Source organism: Phocoena phocoena, chromosome 7 (assembly GCF_963924675.1).
Source record: "Phocoena phocoena chromosome 7, mPhoPho1.1, whole genome shotgun sequence".
Taxonomy (NCBI): Eukaryota; Metazoa; Chordata; class Mammalia; order Artiodactyla; family Phocoenidae; genus Phocoena; species Phocoena phocoena.
The window spans coordinates 81,208,164-81,229,187 of NC_089225.1; the positions used below are offsets into that span (position 1 = coordinate 81,208,164).

Here is a 21,024-nt window from a genome sequence, read left to right on the forward strand (position 1 = left end):
ACTACCATTGTCCATGGGTTTCCCCGAAATCCAACTGATCACATGACAACATCCTTATCTATCATCCTTCAGAAAGCCATGTCCGTCAGTATCCCATCTTATCACCAAAGTTGTCAAGAACTTACCCTACTTGTAAGCTACCAAGTTAGCTTGCCACAGTTTCATGGATGCTGATAGTAGACCTCAAAGGATAGCTTATTACTCAGAGCAATTGCAGTAACCAGAGTTTAAGCATTTTTGCATCTGTTCCTCAAGCCCTAATACCCACAAGGTGATGTGAAGAGGGCCGCACCTGCACAGGCAATGGATTACATTTCAGGACAGGAACCCTGTGCCTCTTACAAGATGTGCAGAAATGCAAGAGAAGTATGGAGAACTGTCCCCCAACAAAAGGGAAAGATTTATGGAATGATGTTCATTACATATTAACTATTAACGCTAGTAATTTCCAAATGGCAGAATTATACGCTCTTTCCTCTTGCATTTTTTGGGGAATTGCTTGAATTTTTATAAGCATGCATCATTTTCAGCTCTGTATTTTAAGAAGTGCATTATGAACATTCAGGTCAAGATGATAATTTGAGTTTTTACAAAGTCCCTGTAAAATGAGCAGAGATACAAAAATAGAAGAAAATCTGTATGCATACTAAAAAACTGGGAAGATTACTAATTAGACTTAAGGCAGGAATTAGAATTCCTCTAAAATGGTTCAACTAAAGAGGCTTTAATATAAATGAAAGTTTGTGTGTATGAATAGGGAACCAATAAAGGATATTGAGGGCAACAGTGAGAAGATGTTATTCCAGCCAGAGCCCAGTGATATGATAGCTGGAGTCATGGAGGTTGGGAGCACCCAGTAGTAGCTGTAGATATGAAGGAAAATCCATTGCCAGAATGACAGCACCAAAGTAGGAAGAGAGTAGGACAGAAAACCCCCAATTTTTCTTTCCCCTCTTGCTCTCCAGTATCCTGGCAGTGCTTGTCATTTGCTGGACCTAACTGGAAGTCAGCTAGAGAGAGAGGCTGGTGAGGCAGCACATAGGGTCATCCTCTTCAGGCAAAACAAAACAACAACAAAAATAACAAGACAGAGAAAGGTGGAGAATAGATTAGGGTGGGGAGGAGATAGAAAATAATAAGCACAGGTACTGCCCACAGTCCAAAACTATTTCTGTAAGATACAGTCAAGATGAAATCAGATTGAAGGGTTGACCAAGCAACCTGGAATTTACTAAATTCAAGTAAAAGCCTGACTTGAAAGAAAGTGAACAGAATCCTGCCCCCCTCAATGGAAACACACATTTCCTCAAATTCATAGCATCTGCAATTAGTCTAGGGTACCAGCTAAGTTAAGGTTCAGTGATGTGCTCTTGCATGTACTGCTTCAGGTTGTATATATTTTTTCCTATTCCTCACAGGCAACTGAAGGCCTACTGCGATGTTAAAATTATTGGAAATATAATATGACTCCTTTCCCTTTTTCTGGCACCAAATGACTTAAATGAACAATCTCTGATAAAGTCCATCTCAGATACCAAAGCAAAACAGACCTTCCAGAGAAAAGTGTGAACAAAGGGAAAAATGATTAGAAATTTTAAATTATCTATTTCAAAAGAAGGTCTATTTTCATCAATTGGAAAAGTTTCCCCTTACTCCTATTTTTAATCTCTGTTTTATAGTCTCAGTTTCAAGAACTTATTACATCTGTGAAAAGAAAACATATAGATTAGAAAAACTTACCAGTGAAAAATTATTGAATTAAAAATTATAGTGGATAAAATAATTGTAAGGTGCATTTCACTTGCATGACTTGGGTCGACTCGAAGTGCAGAGTTAGCAGAGACAATGAGTTTGGAAGATCATGGCATGTTTTCCACTAGTCTACCAATCATTATTTAAGGATTTAAATTTCATAAATGGAATTCATGGCATAGTAAAGGCAATTACATTCAAATGGATGGGACTTGCTGGCAAGATGGAGGAGTAGAAAGATGTTAGCTCACCCCTTCTTAGGAACACCGAAATCACAACTAACTGCTGAACAACCATCAACAACAACAAAAAAAAGAATGCTGGAACCTATAAAAAAAAATACCCTACACCCACAGACAAAGAAGAAGCCACAACAAGACGGTAGGAGGGGTGCCATCATGACAAAATCAAATCCCATACCTGCTGGGTGGCCAACCCACAACTGGAAAATAATTATATCGCAGAAGTTCTCCCACAGGAGTGAAAGTTTTGAGACCCATGTCAGGCTCCTGAGCCTGTGGGTCTGGCAACGGGGGCTGCGGGGAGCCACCAGAGAATCTTTGAAGGTCAAAGATTTGAAGGTCAGTGGGGTTTGATTGCAGGAATTCTACAGGAATGGGGGAAACAAACTCCACTCTTGCAGATGCACACAAGGTCTAGTGCACCACCAGGATCCAGAGGAAAAAAGCAGTGACCTCATAAGATACTGGGCCAGACCTACCTGCTAGTATTGAAGGGCTACCCACGGAGGCTGGTGGGGCAGCTGTGGCTCACTGCAGGAAAGAAGACACTGGCAGCTGCAGTTTTGGCAAGTACTCATTGGCGTGAGCTCTCCTGGAGTCCACCATACCCCCCACCCCCGTGAAAACCTAGCCACACGCAACAGCCTGTAGGCTCCAGTGCTGGTATGCCTCAGGCCAAACAACAAACAGCATGGGAACACAGCCCCACCCATCAGCAGACAGGCTGCTTAAATCTTCCTGAGCGTGGCCCTGCCCACCAGAGGAACAAGAAAGAAGAACAAAGGCCAAAGATAGTAGAAGAAAAGAAATAATCATAAAGATGAGAGCATAAATAAATGAAATAGAGATGAAGAAAATAATAGAAAAGATCAATGAAACTAAAAGCTGGTTCTTTGAAAAGATAAACAAAATTGATAAATCTTTAGCCACACTCATCAAGGAAAAAAGGGAGAGGGCTCAATTCAATAAAATTAGAAATGAAAAGGAGAAGTTACAATCAACACCACAGAAATATGAAGGATCATAAGAGACTACTATAAGCACCTATATGCCAATAAAATAGACAACCTGGAAGAAATGGACAAATTCTTAGAAATGTACAGTCTCCCAAGACTGAACCAGGAAGAAATAGAAAATATGAATAGACCAATCACAAGTACTGAAATTGAAACTGAAATTTTAAAACTCCTAAAAAACAAAAGTTCAGGACCAGATGGCTTCACAGGCAAATTCTATCAAACATTTAGAAAAGAGATAACACCTATCCTTCTGAAACTATTCCAAAAAAATTGCAGAGGAAGGAACACTCCCAACCTCATTCTATGAGGTCACCATCACCTGATATCAAAACCAGACAAAGATACCCCAAAAACAGAAAATTACAAGCCAATATCACTGATTAACATAGATGCAAAAATCCTCAACAAAATACTAGCAATCCAAATCCAACAATACATTAAAAGGATCATACACCATGATCAAGTGGGATTTATCCCAGGATGCAAGGATTTTTCAATATCCACAAATCAATCAGTGTGATACACCCCACCAACAGATTGAAGGAAAAATCCATATGATCATCTCAATAGATGCAGAAAAAGCTGTTGACAAAATACAACAACCATTTATGATAAAAAACTCTCCAGAAAGTGGGCATATACCCACTTTCTGGGTATATGCCAGATGAAAGAGGGAACATACCTCAACATAATAAAGGCCATATACGACAAACCTACAACTAACATCATACTCAACAGTGAAAAGCTGAAAGCATTACTTCTAAGATCAGGAACAAGACAAGGAGGTCCACTCTCTCCACTTTTATTCAACATAGTTTTGGAAGTCTTAGCCACGGCAATCAGAGAAGAAAAAGAAGTAAAAGGAATCCAAATTGGAAAAGAAGAAGTAAAACTGTCACTGTTTGCAGATGACATGATACTATACGTAGAAAATCCTAAAGTCCTACTAGAAAACTACTAGAGCTCATCAATGAATTAGGTAAAATTGCAGGATACAAAATTAACACACAGAAATCTCTTGCCCTTCTATACACTAACAATGAAAGATCAGAAAGAGAAATTAAAGAAACAATCCCATTTACCATTGCATCAAAAAGAATAAAATACCTAGGAATAAATCTACCTGAGGAGAAAAAAGACCTATACTCTGAAAACTATAAGATGCTGATGAAAGAAATCAAACACAAACAGTTGGAGAAATATACAATGTTCTTGGACTGGAAGAATCAATATTGTCAAATGACTATACTACCCAAGGCAATCTACAGATTCAATGCAATTCCTATCAAATTACCAGTGGCATTTTTCACAGAACTAGAATTTTTAAAAATCTTAAAAATTTTTAAGGAGATACATTTTTTATGGAGACACAAAAGACCCTGAATAGTCAAAGCAATCTTGAGAAAGAAAAATGGAGCTGGGGGAATCAGGCTCCCTGACTTCAGACTATACTACAAAGCTACAGTAATCAAGACAGTATGGTACTGGCATAAAAACAGAAATACAGATCAATGGAACAGGATAGAAAGCCCAGAAGGAAACCCATGCATGTATGGTCAATTACTCTATGACAAAGGAGGCAAGACTATACAATGGAGGAAAGACAGTCTCTTCAATAAATGGTGCTAGGAAAACTGGACAGCTACATGTAAAAAAATAAAATTAGAACATTCTCTAACACCATACACAAAAGTAAACTCAAAATGGATTAAAGATCTAAATGTAAGGGTGGATATTATAAAATTGTTAAAGGAAAACACAGGCAGAACACTCTTTGACATAAATTGCAGCAATATCTTTTTTGCGTCATCTCCTACAGTAATGGTAATAAAAACAAAAATAAACCAATGGGACCTAATTAAACCCAAAAGCTTTTGCACAGCAAAGGAAACCACAGACAAAATGAAAGGACAACCCACAGAATGGGAGAAAATATTTGTAAACGATGCAACTGACATGGGATTAGTCTCCAAAATTTACAAACAGCTCATGTGGCTAAATTCAAACAAACAAACAAACAACCCAATCAAAAGATGGGCAGAAGATCTAAATAGACACTTCCTCAAAGAAGATGTACAGATGGCCAAGAGGCACATGAAAAATGCTCAACATCACTAAGTATTAGAGGAATGCAAATCAAAACTACAATGAGATATCATCTCACACCAGTCAGACTGGCCATCATCAAAAAGTCTACAAACAATAAATTCTGGAGAGGGTGTGGAGAAAAGGGAACTCTCCCACACTGTTCGTGGGAATGTAAATTGGTACAGCCACTATTGAGAACAGTATGGTGGTTCCTTAAAAAACTAAAAATAGAGCTACCATATGATCCAGCAATCCCACTCCTGGGTATATACCTGGAGAAAAACATGGTTTGAAAGCATACATGCAGCCCAGTGTTCATTGCAGTGCTGTTTACAATAGCCAGCACATGGAAGCAACCTAAATGTCCATCAACAGAGGAATGGATAAAGAAGATGTGGTACATTTATACAGTGGAATATTACTCAGCCATAAGAAGGGAAAAAATGGTGCCATTTGCTGAGACATGGATAGACCTAGAGTCTGCCATACAGAGTGAAGTAAGCCAGAAAGAGAAAAAGAAATATTGTATAATATCACTTATATGTGTAATCTAGAAAAATGGTACAGATGAACTTATTTGCAAAGCAGAAATAGAAACACAGATGTAGAGAACAAACTTATGGATACCAAGGGGGGGAGGGGAGTGGGATGAATTGGGAGATTGGGATTGAAATATATACATTACTACATATAAAATAGATAACTATTGAGAACCTACTGTATAGCATACTATTTCACTCATACTAAGTGAAATAAGTCAGCCAGAGAAAGACAAATATCATATGATATCGCTTATATGTGAAATCTAAAAAAAATGATACAAATGAACTCATTTATGAAACAGAAACAGACTCACAGACTTAGAGAACGAACTTATGGTTACCAGGGAGGAAGCGGGGGGGGGATAGACTGGGATTGACATGTACACACTACTGTATTTAAAATTGATAATCAACAAGGACCTACTGTATAGCACAGGGAACTCTGCTCAATATTCTGTAATATCCTAAATGGGAAAAGAATTTGAAAAAGAATAGATACATGTATATGTAAAACTGAATCCCTTTGCTTTACACCTGAAACTAACACAACATTGTTAATCAACTATGCTCCAATGTAAAATAAAATTTTTTTAAAAATTCAAATGAATGAACAGAAGGTTAGTGATATCACACATACTACTCCCTGCCTTCCTTAATCCTAGTCTTCAGCAGGCACTAGTGACTTTAAACTCAAAAACTCATAAATAATCAGAGCCTTTATCACTACTCTTTATAGAATATGGAATTAATCTCGCTGCCTCACGCCTGATATTTGGTATGCTAGAATTAGGTGCTTCATTCACCTTGAAAGTATTAAAATAATTTGTATTTCCCTAGGACCAAATGATTTTGATTAATCACATACAATGAGGCTCAGGAATTGTAACATATTCAGAGATTCCAAAGAAAATGCCTCAAAACCCTGCAGTATTTTTAATTAATTAATTATTTCAACAAATATTTATTGAGTGCCCATGATGGACTCATCACTACTCTAAATGGTAAGATACTGTGATGAGTAAGACTAAATCCCTACCATTTGGAACAAAGTCAAGTGGGAGTGACAGACAATACAAGTAAAGAAACATGTAATATGATACCAGGTAATGATACATGAAAAAAATAGAGATGGGGTAGGGTGAGTGAGTGGATAATTATTTTACTTAGAGTGGCCAGAGAAGGCCCCTCTAAGGAGGTAACAGCTGAGTAGAGACCTGAATGGTGTGAATGAATGAACCCCAAGAAGATCCGGAGAAGAGCATTCCCATCAGACAGAAGAATAATTGTGGTGCTACTGCTAACTGTGCTGCTTATACAATAACCGCTCCTGATACCACCCTGTCACAACAGCACCTGAATTCTGCTTGTAACAGCAAGGTATACAGCCCCAGATGATGAATCATTATTGGCAACCCCATTCCATTTTGCCAAATGCTAGTTTTCTCATTCTCCTTTGAAGCTAAACATAGTCATGTAAACTAATTCTAGTCAATGGGACATAAAATCTGCTGGAGGATTATTGGGTAAATTTCTGTTTCTTTGTAGAAATAAAAGGGGGCAAGTGCAAAAGAAAACTTGAATGTTCTACCCCCTGCCTTGATCCACAAATGATGCCTAGGACTGAAGCAAACATCCGGTAATAATGAAGTAACAAGCAGACTGTGAAAAAGAGGAAAGATAAGAAAGAGCCTGGTTCCTGGGTCCTTAATGACACTGTTAAGCCACTAAACCAATGCCAGGAATCCCTACCTCATGACTTCATTGGTCAGGTTCCAATGGCATTGCCAGTAAAATGTAGTTTCAAAGTCAAGATCACAAGGCCATAAGAACTGTTAACACTTCAAAAATATTTAAGGTAGTATCTTACAGACCCACTTGACTAGACAAAAAATATTCTAAGTATCTTAGGGTGGCCTCTTAGACCCTCTCTGCTAGACCAGAGAGCTTCTAAGATTCTTAAGGATATGTTTTAAAGATATGTTAAGGATATGTTTTAAAGATATTTTGGGGGTGTAACATTTGGCTAAGGTCATAATTTGATACCCAGGAAACCCGCAAAATCTCTAAGATAATCATAGTATCTTGGACTGAAAGGAACAGAGACAATTTAAAATGCAAAGAGGTTTCTGAATTCTTAACTTTCTACAGATAAGACACAGGCTGCAAAGCTACTCAGCTACAAATATAAGCTCTTTCTTATGGAAAAAGAAAGATTCTCAGAGGGCAGAGCCAGAAGCTTCCGAATTACTATGGCTCACTGACTGCTATATGCTTTTCTTTACCCTTCCTTCACCTTTGGAATGTAAGTGCCTGTTGTTATCCTATTTCTGATTCACCATTGTATGTATGTAGTGGACAGATAACTGGTCTCTTCAATTCACAGGTCTTAAGATTGAGAGAAGCCATGCTCAAGAAGCTTCATCTACCTGGATCTGATTTAGATGATGAAATTCTGTACTTAAGCTTGAGACTAATGCAGTAATGGCATGAAACTAAGAATTTTGGAAGCAGAGTAAGTGTATTTTGCATGTGGGAGAGAAATTACTTGGAGCTAGAGATGGTTAATCTGTGGATGACCCCCAATGAACAACACCTTCCAAAATTCACGCTCTTATGTAGTCCCCTCCCATATTGGGTCAGGGCTGAGCCTGGGACCTACTTTAACTAACAGAATGGAGTGAAAGTGACCCTATGCTAGTACAAAGCCTAAGTCTTAAGAGTATCTGAAACTTCTGTTTTTGTATATTGGAAGCCCTGAGCTGCCACATAAAAAGTTCAGTTGCCTTGCTAGAAAGACCACATAGAGAGACAATATGAAGAGGTTGCATGGACAAGGGGAGGAATAATCCCTAAGATTACAGAGAGAGAAACTGAGACAGAGAGAGAGAGAGAGAGAGAGAAGTTGAGAGAGAAGAAGAGAAACAGGCACATCAAACCAGATGTCCATGCATCACAATTGAGCCCAGACCTACGGCTGTTTCCATCAGGGTATAAAACACATAAGTGAGCCATAATGAGTGTTCCAGCCCAGTCAAGCTCCTAGATGACTACAGGACCAGCCAACATCAAGTGGAGCAAAACAACTACCTACCTAAGCGAAGTCAACCCATAGAATCTTGAGAAATAATAAAATGGTTATTTTAAGCCACTAAATTTTGGAGTGGTTTGTTATGGAGCAATAAATAATTCACTTAACAAATGAAAACTGAATATTTTGGAAGTCAGATTCAATAAAGAAATTAAAAGGCAAACCACAAAAACTATGAAAAAGTATGTGTCATGAATATACAAGGTTATTATCTTTATAATAAAAAGAGCTCATTATAAAACCTAAACAACATCACCAAAAACTCAACAGAAAAAAAAGGACAATCTACTCATCTACTCATAGGGAAAATCAAAATGGCTAATAAGCATGAAAATGTTTTAATCATTATTTAAAATATCATTAATACTCAAATATCACTGGTCAGAATATAAAGTGGCACAATCTTTCAGGAGAGCAATTTGTCAACATGCTATTTCTATAAATATATGAGGAGATAATCACAGACACAAATAAATAGGTAAAAGAATATTAATTTCAAGCTTAATGTCCAAAAATATAGAAACTATTTTATATTACTGAATATCAATATTTGAGGCTATCCTGCACCTTGCAAATTTTAAAGAAAATTGAGGTAACATGCTTATAATATAATATCAAGTTTTAAAAAGCATAATATAAAATTATACATATATAGTTTGATCCAAGTTTTTAAAAATAACTAAGAGATATACATATGTGGGCTTCCCTGGTGGCGCCGTGGTTGAGAATTTGCCTGCTAATGCAGGGGACACGGGTTCAAGCCCTGGTCTGGGAGGATCCCACATGCCACGGAGCAACTAGGCCCGTGAACCACAACTACTGAGCCTGCGCGTCTGGAGCCTGTGCTCCGCAACAAGAGAGGCCGCGATAGTGAGAGGCCCGCGCACTGCGATGAAGAGTGGCCCCCGCTTGCCACAACTAGAGAAAGCCCTCACGCAGAAACTAAGATCCAACACAGCCAAAAATAAATTAATTAATAAACTCCTACCCCCAACATCTTCTTTAAAAAAAAAGAAATATACATATGTTAATAACAAAGACTGAAAGGAAATAAAATTATTAAATGTGGCAGTAGAATTATAACTACTTTTATTTTCTTTTTTATACTTCTATTTTCTAAATTTCCTATAATGACTGTGTATTACTTTCACATTCAGTAAAAACAAGAATGTTTTTCTTTTTAAGTTACATTGCTTAGCGTATTGATCTAGGTAATTAGGAATAATTCCCCAACTTGAGATATTTAATAAAATTATATCTTTTCGGATTTGGAAAGGAATTTAGAAATGACCTAGTATAAACTACCATTCAGTAGATGAGAAAATAGGCCTAGGGATTCAGGTGCGTAAGCTTGCTGATGTATTTAGAGACAGAGCCATACTTAGAACTCAAATTGTTTTCCCACTGACCAATACACATTTTTACACTGCTTTATGATAGTGACTCAAACAAGATGTAAAGATCTAAGTAGAATAGCTGTCATTTTGAGAAATGCTTTTCCGTGGTGTACCTTTAAATTTTCAGATCATTCTCTTTTTTTTTTTTTTTTTTCCCCGTTACATGGGCCTCTCACTGTTGTGGCCTCTCCCGTTGCGGAGCACAGGCTCTGGACACGCAGGCTCAACGGCCGTGGCTCACGGGCCCAGCTGCTCCGCGGCACGTGGGATCTTCCCGGACCGGGGCACGAACCCGTGTCCCCTGCATCGGCAGGCGGACTCTCAACCACTGCGCCACCAGGGAAGCCCCATTCTCATTTTAAACTATAAAACTGTTTGTAACAGGGGCACATATGCTATTTCCTATAACAGTTTCATTAAAAATTTCCACTGAAATAACCTCTCAGGCTTTCCTTTGAATTTAGATTTTGCTACCATTGTTATATTTTCAGCTGAATTTTACATCAAACCATGAGACTGGTTTGTACTACTGGTTTCTCAGATCACTTTGCTTTTCCTTCAAAGGTTTTTTTCCTCCTTATTTGATGAGTATTAGTAGGGTGGGAATATTTAATATACTTAGACACATTTCTACTTGGAGACATTTGTATTTTCAATTTATTTATTTTTTATTAATGAATTCTTTAGTTTTTCTTAGTCTTATACTTCTAATACGAGGGCAGATACCTTTAGTTCAAGGTCTCCCTTTGGATAGAGACTTTGAAAACTACCTTTTGCTTTTGAATCTGGGGAAACTAAGCTTGTGCTCTTCCTTCAAGCTAAGCTCACATTGTTGCTTTGCCACCTAATTTCTGTTGGAGATAAATTTAAGTTCCTCCTCTTTATTCTACCTGGATTTATACGGATATTTTTCAACTTTACCTCTGATGGAGATGAGTCAGTTTTTAAAAGGCTTGGATATCTATCTTTCAGTTTTTCTTCTGGTGGGAAGAACAGATTTTTCATTTTTCTCTCCAGCATAGCCTCTTGCTGGTGTTCCTCTAAAGGTGGTATTTCGTCCTCTTCTGTTAATGTCAGCCTAAGAATAGTGGGCAATGGAGTATCTGTTTCTTTTGTTGACATGTCACTTGTAGGAGCAACAACATTTGAATCATCTTCACCTGACTGGTTCAAAGTTGGCAGAGTCAGGCCTTTCTTATCATCATTATCCAGTAACTAGAAAATGTATCAATAAGACAAGCTACCTATTAATCATTATCAACTAGAAAATATTTAAAACTAACAAAATTGGACTTAAAATCATTTGTACTTTTATCCTTTATTATAACAAGTTACCATCAATATTTGTAAATTATTACATTCCTTATTAGAAGAGTTGAGAAATTCTCTACTTGCCTGATACCATGGACTATAGGATATTATCCATAAAAATGATCATACTGCATTATAAACTAGTGGTTCTCATATATGCATATTTTATAAATCATCAGCATCTCAGAGAAGAAAACCAAGGGGTCTGACATTTTACTGTTACTATACTATCACCAATATACCATAACAAAGGAAACTTTAATAGCAAAATAGCACAAAGAACAATATCATAAAAACCACAATAATATGGTAAAATAAAGGAAATTTAAATAGCAAAATAGTACAAAGCATAGTATCATAAAAGAAAGGACTGTTAAGTCTGTTAAGCCAAGTAAATTTAGCTGTATGAGAAATTCTCTATATTGTCTTTTTTTCTCTCTCTTTGGATTGTGCAAAACAGAACATACTGACTCTTCAATTGGTATTTTGGGAGCCACTGGCCCAAGAATAGAAATCATTAAATCCTATTTGTCAAGTAGTATGGAAGAATCTTTTGTATTTTATTGGTTTACATAGGGGTCCACTGCCTTACGGAATTAATACCTTCTGTAAAAGCTAAAAAGTAAATAATATTATGTGAACTCTATTTCTATTTATAAAATATAGACTATTACTTTGGAGATTATACATTACAGAGAATACACAGTTGTATCATAGAGCAAAAGTAAAGAATGTAGTTAGGTCTGTGGCATCCATTTCTAAGTGCAGAACTTTATGCTTTCTTTTACTTGTTTCCCCCCTTCTGTTCATAAACACCTTTTGTCCCCTATAGTCATATGTACTTTAAAATGTTACTATTTGATACTGAAACTTCCCTTTTAATAGTGTAATTTAAATTAAATAAATCGTGTAACACTGTACAGATATTGTTGTAACAGAAATAACCGTGAAAACTTGAATAACTTCTTGAGTGCTTTCTTCTTTCCATCTATAAATATTTCTCCATTTATAAATATTTCATTCCTTTATAAAATAGTAACTATTCGAAGTTCTCTTTCAAGTTCCCTTACCTCACTTGGAAGAGTTTCAGCTTCTTCCTTTATAAGAAGGATATCTGTTAAGAAATTCATAGAAGTATTTTATTATATATAAAAAATAAACATTATTTATATGCATTAATAAAATAGTACAGTTTTTCTCACCAAGAATAAGAGCAATTTAAATCAAACCAGTTATTCAAACATAAACACTACATATTTAGTAAAAACAGGCTGATGAATCTCTGGGAAGATGGAGGAGTAAATGAACAAGTATGGAGATGAAGTGAAAACATGTATAAAATGATAAGATTTCAGATCCCTCAATATAAGACATAAAAACAGGCATGTACTATATTTTACTAAAAGTCAAGAGGAAATAAAAATAAATCCCAGATGGTCAGTGATAAGGTTGGGATTGGAAAAAAAGAGTAAAGTTGTATGTAATCAGAAAAAATAGGACCATTCAAGAGAGGCTAACTGAAGCACTTGTAAAGTTTTCCTAGAAATATAAAGAATACGTATTTAGCAAACAAAAAAGAAAATTCTAAAAGGGAAAGGGAATAAATGAGATACAAAGGGATGCATAAGTCTAGTAAAAAAAAAATTATTAAGGTCACTATTAGCTGCATGACTGCTGTCAGCTCATTTTTCTGAGCCTTGGTTTTCTCACATGTAAAATAGATTAGTGATAGCTTATCTTATAGGTATGTTACAAGTATATACAATGGGAGCAGCAATGTGGTTAAATGCTTGACTTCTTGGGTCAAATAGACTAGGTTCAAATTAATGGCTGTGTCACCTCTCACTGACTTGATCCTCAGTTTTCTCATCTGTAAATATGTGGAGAAATAATAATAGCACCCTCGATTGACTGCTCTGAGTACTGAGTTACATAATCCAAGTAATGTGCCTGGAACTCAGTGATCAGTAAATGTTAGCTGTAACTATAGGGAGCCACTGGAATGCCAAAAGGAGAGAAGTCACTAGAGGATCCAATGGGACTTGAAATAAACTCCGTGGATAAGTGAAAAAGAGTAAAAAAAAAAAAAAAAAAAAAGTAACCACCAGTGTGTGAGAGAGGTTAACCTCCAATATTCAACAGCAATATTGAAGAGAGAAGTTGTGATTCTCCTACAACCTAAAACTTGAATGTTTCAGTGAAAGAGTAGATTAAAGATCAAATAGCTCTGCTAGGCTGGTTGATCCTCAGAGGTTAAGAAATGAATATATCAAAGCCTGAGGTAGCCGGGGAAGTAGAATTAGAGAAGTAACCTGTGGCCAGTCTTGTAACAATAAATCATTAATCCACACCGGCAGAATCCAAGATTTTAAAGATAGAGTATTATGCATCTATTTTAACTTACTTTCTAAATGAATCTCTTAAGAGAGATTTTTCTTAAAGACTGCATGAACAGTATCTTCTATTAATTAAATATCTTACTGATAATTTGTGCAAAGTTCTCACATTTAATGTTAATTTAATTTCCTGTCCTGCTCTCTCTCCTCCTCCCTTTCTCTTACACACACACACGCACATGCATACACACATCCTCCACATAAAAAAGACCAATAGCTCTACAGTTAACGATGTTTAATAAAAATACCTTTTCATAGATTATAGGTAAGATTTAACTTTTTCCTTGCTCTTAAAGAGGAAAGGACTATTAAAAATAAAAATAACTCTTAATTGGGTCTAAGTATTTTCTTTGGAGTGTTACAAAATAAATACTATATACCAAAACTATAATGAAATGTATTTTTATTCCCTAACAAAAAATGAAGTATACTTAAAGCAGATCGCTAGTTTTCTTTTTGTGATATAACCACCCTGTTTTACTTATCTTAATAATAAATACAAAAAGGTAAATTAGTTTCTTAACCTGATGTTACAGTATCTGTGGGTCTCTCTTCCAACTGGCTTTCAAGTATCTCATTGGTATTACTTTCCTAGAAGAAAAAAACATATTGGAAGAATGTTTAAAGAGCTAAATTATTTTTTCCTGCTTTCATAACTTTTAAAAATACTTTTTAAAAATTTACAGAAGACAAGAAGAATATGGGTTTGTGAGAAAAGCAAACAGTACTGTTTTAAAGAGAGGCACACCCTGGCTAGGAGTTAATGGTCCAGGAAGAGAAGACCCAAGAATTGATAGAGTTTCCGAATGATGAATGCATGACAGAAAAAGATTACAAGACAAATGACATAATGTTTAACTTCAAGTGGTATAAGAGGATACCCACGGGAAACAGATCACTTTTTTATTGGAATACATTATGGTCTATCAGTTGCAAAATGATGTGGATCTTTATAAAATTCCAAGAAGAATTATAAGGTGGAGTGACCACTGGCCCTTATAAAATACTGATTTTTCAATGAGAACCCAAAGTTCAGAGTCCCTTTAAAGAAAAGCCCTGCAAAATTTTCCTAAAATACTAATTCTGTATTAGCAAATGCTAATCAATTTATCTTATCGCAGCACACTCCTGCCCAATTATCTCAGAGGCATTGAAAAACATGAATATATCAATATGTTATGACTACCATTTCAAAGCTGTGATTTTAGTCAATGTTTTATCTATTCACTGAAATCCCTATGAATCTTTTACTGCCAGGTCAAAATGTATAGATTAGATAGTACTTCTAAATAGTAAATCTTACTTATATATCGGATAAGGGTCTAGTATCCAAAATATATAAAGAACTCTTACAACTCAACAATAAAAATACAAATAGCCTAATTAAAAAATCAGCAAAAGATATGAATAAAAATTTATTCAGAGAAGATATACAAATGGCCAGTATTCACACGAAAAGATGTTCACATCATTGGTCATTAAAGAAATGCAAATCAAAACCACAATGAGATACCACTTCAAACCCACTAGGATGGCCATAATTAAATTTTTTTAAAAAAGGAAAATAACAAGTGTTGTAGGAGATATGGCACCCTCATGCATTGCTGGTTAAATGTAAAATTGTGCAGCTGCTGTGGCAAACAGTTTGGTAGTTTCTGAAAAAGTTAACAGAATTATGATATGATCCAGCAATTCCACTCCTAAGTATATACCCAAGAGAATTAAAAACATACATGCACACAGAAACTGCACATGAATGTTCACAGCAGCATTATACATAATAGCTAAAAAGTGGAGACAACCAAATGTCCATCAACTGATGAGTAGATAAAAAAATGTAGTATATCCAAACAATGAAATATTATTTGGCAATGAAATGAAATGAAGTATTGATACATGCTACAATAGTGATGAACCTTAAAAACACTATACTAAGTGAAAGAATCAAGTCACAAAGGACCATATATTGTATGATTCCATTTATATGAAATATCCAGAACAAGAAAATCTTTAGAGATATAGAGTACATTAGTTGTCATCTAGGGCTAGCAGGGCATGAGGGGTTTGGAGGGTATAGGCTAAGAGGTATGGGGTTTCTTTTCGGGGTAATGATAATGTTCTCTGATTCTAGCGATGGAAGCACAACTCTGTCAGTATACTTAGGGTCACTGAACTGTACACTTTAAATGGATGAACAGTATAGTATGTGAATTATATCTCAACAAAGCTGTTAAAAACTAAACCTTATAAATTATTAATCAATATTTATTGAATGTCACATATCAAAATAGGAACGTGCATGAACTATGAGTAGCATTTTATAGAGAGAGAACAAATAAACAATATCTGATCATTATTTTTACTTATCATAATTTTAAACTAAAAAATCTATGTATGGAAGAATGTATTATGTTAATTACCTTAGTTTCTTTACGTTCCAATCTTGGGGTAAGAACTCCTTCTAAATAGCTAGCTTTTTCTATCCATGTACTCAGATGTCTATATTCTTTTTTCATTTTTTCTAGCCTAAAGAAAAATCAGTTACAGATTTAAAAAGTGACAGAAGAATATATACGGTATGAAGCAAAGAACAACACATACAGTATAATACATTTATAAAAAGTCCTTAAAGAAGAAAACCAACAATATATTGTTTAAGGACACATAGGAAAAGGAATGATTACAACAAAAATCAGGATAGTAGTTACCTGGGGAGAGTTGGGGAGAGGGATGTAATCTCATAAGGGCACACAAAACACATTATAATATTGGTAATGTTGTATTTCTTAACTCGAATTGTAAATATCTAGGCAATGATCTCATTATCTTTATTTAAGTTATACATACATATTTAAGAAATTATTCTATATATATTGCTCTCATTTAAACTATATATACATATTTTATAAATTATTCAACACATATATGATATCCTCTGCAATAAAACAAATGAAAAGATAGGAATTTAGTTTTTAATCCAGATTTCAAAAGGCTTTCATAATCTAAAAATATAATGGACAAGAATTAAATGGAAAAGAGGAAATGTTTCTCAATTCATTTCATTAGGACACTATGACCTTGACAATAAAGCATAACAAGGACATTATAAAGAAGGAAAATTAGTCTAATCTCATTCACAAACATAGATGCAAATGTTACAAATAAAATATAATTTTAGTACAAAAAAATGTAGTGGTATAAGGAAACGATAATATACCATGAACCAGTTGGCTTTATCCCAGGAATATAAGGGTATTTTGACATTAATAAAAGAATGTTTAATTTAAATGCAATTTAACTGATTAAAAGAGAAAAATAATTTGGCAAAATCCAACATCCATTCATGATTAAAATAGAAAACTCTTAGAAAACTAGGAACAGAATGGAATAATTTACTTAATCTGGTACAGGACATCAACCAAAAAGCCTATATAAATAATGTGCTTGACTATTAAATGCTAGAAGCATTGCCATGAAAGATCCTGAACAAAACAAAGATATCCACCCTCACCATTTACAACAGACATTGACTGGAGCTTCCAGACAGCATAGAATGACAAGAAAACAAAACTAAAGATTAAGGATTGGGAACAAAGAAAGAAAATTGTTATTACTTATAGATGATATGATTATTTAAATAAATTCCCCCAAATGATACCACAAATAAGTTATTATGAATATGAAAGTTTAGCTAAAAAGGAAAATTCCAAGAAGATGATGAAAGCAGAAGTAGCATAGTTTTTGAATCCTCCCAAATATCTACATAAAAACATTCAGAGCATCTAGGTAGCAAACCCAAAAACTTATAGGCAACATTTACAACAAAACCATGTGACAAGGTTTCCCTATTAACCCCATATACATAAGACCTTCATGGTATCAGTGAATATATGGGAGAAAGCAACAGGTATAAAAGGGGCATCTGATGAATGTGAGAATAAGAGAACCCCAAATAGCCAACAGGTAGTCACAAGAAAGCACAGCCAGCCAGCCTGAGAATAGCAGTTGAAACTGGGAGGGTTTTGCTCATTCCAATAGTGGGTGAGTACAAACCATTCATGATAAGAATTAAAGGACTGGAGTAGTCTAACCACTGAGAATGCTCAAAACTGACCAGCCAGGTCTCTACTTAGGGACAGGGCCTCAGAAAACCTTGAAAGAAGGTCACTGTATTTTTAAACACCAAATAAAAACTTCAGAAGTGGGAGCTCTGTAAAGCTAGAAAAGCTTTCGGAACCAAGCTTCTACAAAAAATTCAGGAAAATTAATTTCATATAAAATTGAGCAACAGAGAATTATCAGGGCCAAATTCCAAAGTAGTTATAAGAAGATAATAAGGATCAAAATAACATTCTTAGGTTGCAGAAACACACAACAAAGATACATGGGAGTCAGTGAGCAGAAGGAGGAGAGGGGGACCCATTCTGCTAGGAAGAAGGGGGTTGGGTGGTGCTGCCACTCAAGAGAAGGCAGAGCAACAGCCATCGCTGTCACTGGAAGCCAAAGAAGTCGAGGTTCTGCAGGTGGAGCTCAGGGAGCCACTCTGAATGGAGAAGCATTATAAGGATCCAGATGTGTTCTACTAAGCCAAGAACTGAAGAAATTTGTGGATTCCAGTCCAAGATGGTGAAGAGGCTCCTGAACTCATTCATCTCCTCTCAGAGATACACCAAATCTGTAGTTGTACAAGGACCAATTCCTGCTGAAAGAAATCCAGAAATAGCTGAGCAACTCCTAAACACTGGACGAATGAGAAAATACCCACAGCAAATGGGTAGGAAAGGCTGAGACACACTCTCATCATAAACCTAACCCTGGCACCATGTCATACAATTGGGAAGGAACTTCCAATTCCCAGCATCTCTTTGAGGAGAGAAAGGCTTGGACCCCACAATGAGTGCTCCAACTTTCAAGACTACCACTTGAGGGACAGGGCCCCAAAACACCTAGCTAGGTCACACCTAGCTTGTGACCATGAGACCCTCAAGGTTAAAACAAAATAGAAATAGTTCTTAATGGGTTCTCTAGGACTTGCCATGGTTATTTGCCAAGGGCTCAGCACAGAGTAGGCAAAAAGTGTCCATCTCCCAGTCTTTCCCCAAGAGAAGCCTCTCACATTCTGTAAAAGTTAATGTTTGAGGGTCAGGCTTCTAATTTAGCATGCTTCTAGGGGCTGACTGCAATCCTCCCTGGAAACCAGGGAAGGCAGCAGACACTGCATCTCTCTTCTCCCTCTAGCCTGATCCAGATCACCAGTATCTCCAAGGAAAAGTCTGTAGATACAACTGGCACCCCAGATTCTGTGGCTGCCGCCCAAGGCACAGGCCCCCAGATTGCCTGATGTCATAGTCAACAGGGTTTGCATTTACCAGTCTACAGGACTATAGTACACAAAGAAGCAGTCTTAATGGGTGCAGGTGCACCACCAACCCTGTGACTATACAAACAGGCCCAGCACAGAGGGAAGAGGAAAAAAAGTCTTCCAGTTTGTCCCTGAAAGGGCTCTAACTATATACTTTCCCAGCATCTACCTGGGGGTTCAGCTTCCAATCAGCCTGAATCTAGGTGCTGACTGAGATCTTCCCTTTGGGACACTGACAAGTCTTGACATGCCCTCAACTATTGGGAGGGTGACTAAGAACAAACAAGGTGACTTGGACCATCACAAAGGTTTGAGGGACAACCCAAGAACTTGGGCTGGGCTGATGGTAAAGTTCCTTTCCTACAATGAGGCCACAACATCAAAACTTAGAGAGGTGGTTGTTTTATCTAATGTTCAGAAACCAACACAGAGAGTCAAGGAAAATGAAGTAAGAAAGGAATAAGTCTTAAGCAAAGGAATAAAATAAAACTCCAGAAACATAAGTTCCAAACAAAAGAACAAGATAAAACTCTAGAAACAGACATTAATGAAGCAGAGATAAGTGACTTACCTGATAATGAATTCAAAATAATGGTCATAAAGATGCCCATCAAGGTCAGAAGAAAAATGTATGAACAAAGTGAGAATTTCAACAAAGAGACAGAAAATATAAGAAAGTACCAAAGAGAAATCACAGAGCTGAAGAATACAATAACTGAACAAATGATATGACTAGCCAGAAGGGGTTAATATCCAAAATATATAAACAGCTCATATAACTCAATATCAAAAAACAAACAACCCAATCAAAAAATGGGCAGAAGACCTGAGTAGACATTTTTCCAAAGAAGATATACAGATGGCTAACACACACAAAAAAGATGCTTAATATCACTATTAGAGAAATACAAATCGAAACAATGAGATATCTCTTCACACCTGTTAGAATGGCTATCATCAAAAAGTTTACAAATAACAAACGTTGGTGAGGATGTGGAGAAAAGGGAACCCTTTCACACTGTTGGTGGGACTATAAATTGGTGAAGCCACTATGGAAAACAATATGGAGGGTCCTCATAAAACTAAAAATAGAACTACCATATGATCCAGCAATTCCACTCCTGAGTATAAATCAGAAAAAATGAAAAGCCTAATTTGAAAAGATACATGCACTTCAATGTTCACAGCAGCACTATTTACAACAGCCAAGATATAGAAGCAACTCAAGTGTCCATCAACAGAAGAATGGACAAAAGAGATTTATTCATACACACAATGGAATATTACTCAGCCATAAAAAAGAATGAAATTCTACCATTTGCAGCAACATAGGTGGACCTAGAGAATATTATGCTTAGAGAAATAAATCAGAAAGAGAAAGACAAATATTGTATGATATCACTTATTTGTGGAATCTAAAAAATAAAATGAATGTATCTAGCAAAACAGAAACAGACTCACAGATACAGAAAACAAACTAGTGGCTACCAGTGGGGAGAGGGAAGAAGAGAGGGGCAAAAAAGGCGTATGTAATTAAAGGATACAAACTACTATGTATAAAATGGATAAGCAATAAGGATACATTGTACATCACTGGGAATTATAGCCATTATTTTGTAATAACTTTTTAAAATTTAATTAAAAAAACTTTTTTGGCCATGCCACGCAGCATGCAGGATCTTAGTTCCCCAACCAGGGATTGAACCTGCACCCCCTGCAATGGAAGCATGGAGTCTTAACCACTGGACCACCAGGGAAGTCCCTGTAATAACTTCTAATGAAGTATAATTTATAAAAATACTGAATCACTATGCTGTAGACCTGAAA

General features: G+C 36.1%; 1 protein-coding gene across 1 annotated transcript in view; it reads right to left on the bottom strand.

Annotated features, from left to right (window-relative positions):
- Positions 1-10,941: 10,941 nt before the first annotated feature.
- Positions 10,942-21,024, bottom strand: part of LOC136125752 (cation channel sperm-associated targeting subunit tau-like) — a 75,140-nt gene continuing 65,057 nt past the window's right edge. Inside the window, exons 10-13 of the mRNA XM_065880730.1 lie at positions 16,256-16,361; positions 14,360-14,426; positions 12,510-12,553; positions 10,942-11,343 (exon numbers count right to left, since the gene is read on the bottom strand). Coding sequence (XP_065736802.1) covers positions 10,942-11,343; positions 12,510-12,553; positions 14,360-14,426; positions 16,256-16,361 — 619 coding nt within the window. The remainder of the gene's footprint in view (positions 11,344-12,509; positions 12,554-14,359; positions 14,427-16,255; positions 16,362-21,024) is intronic.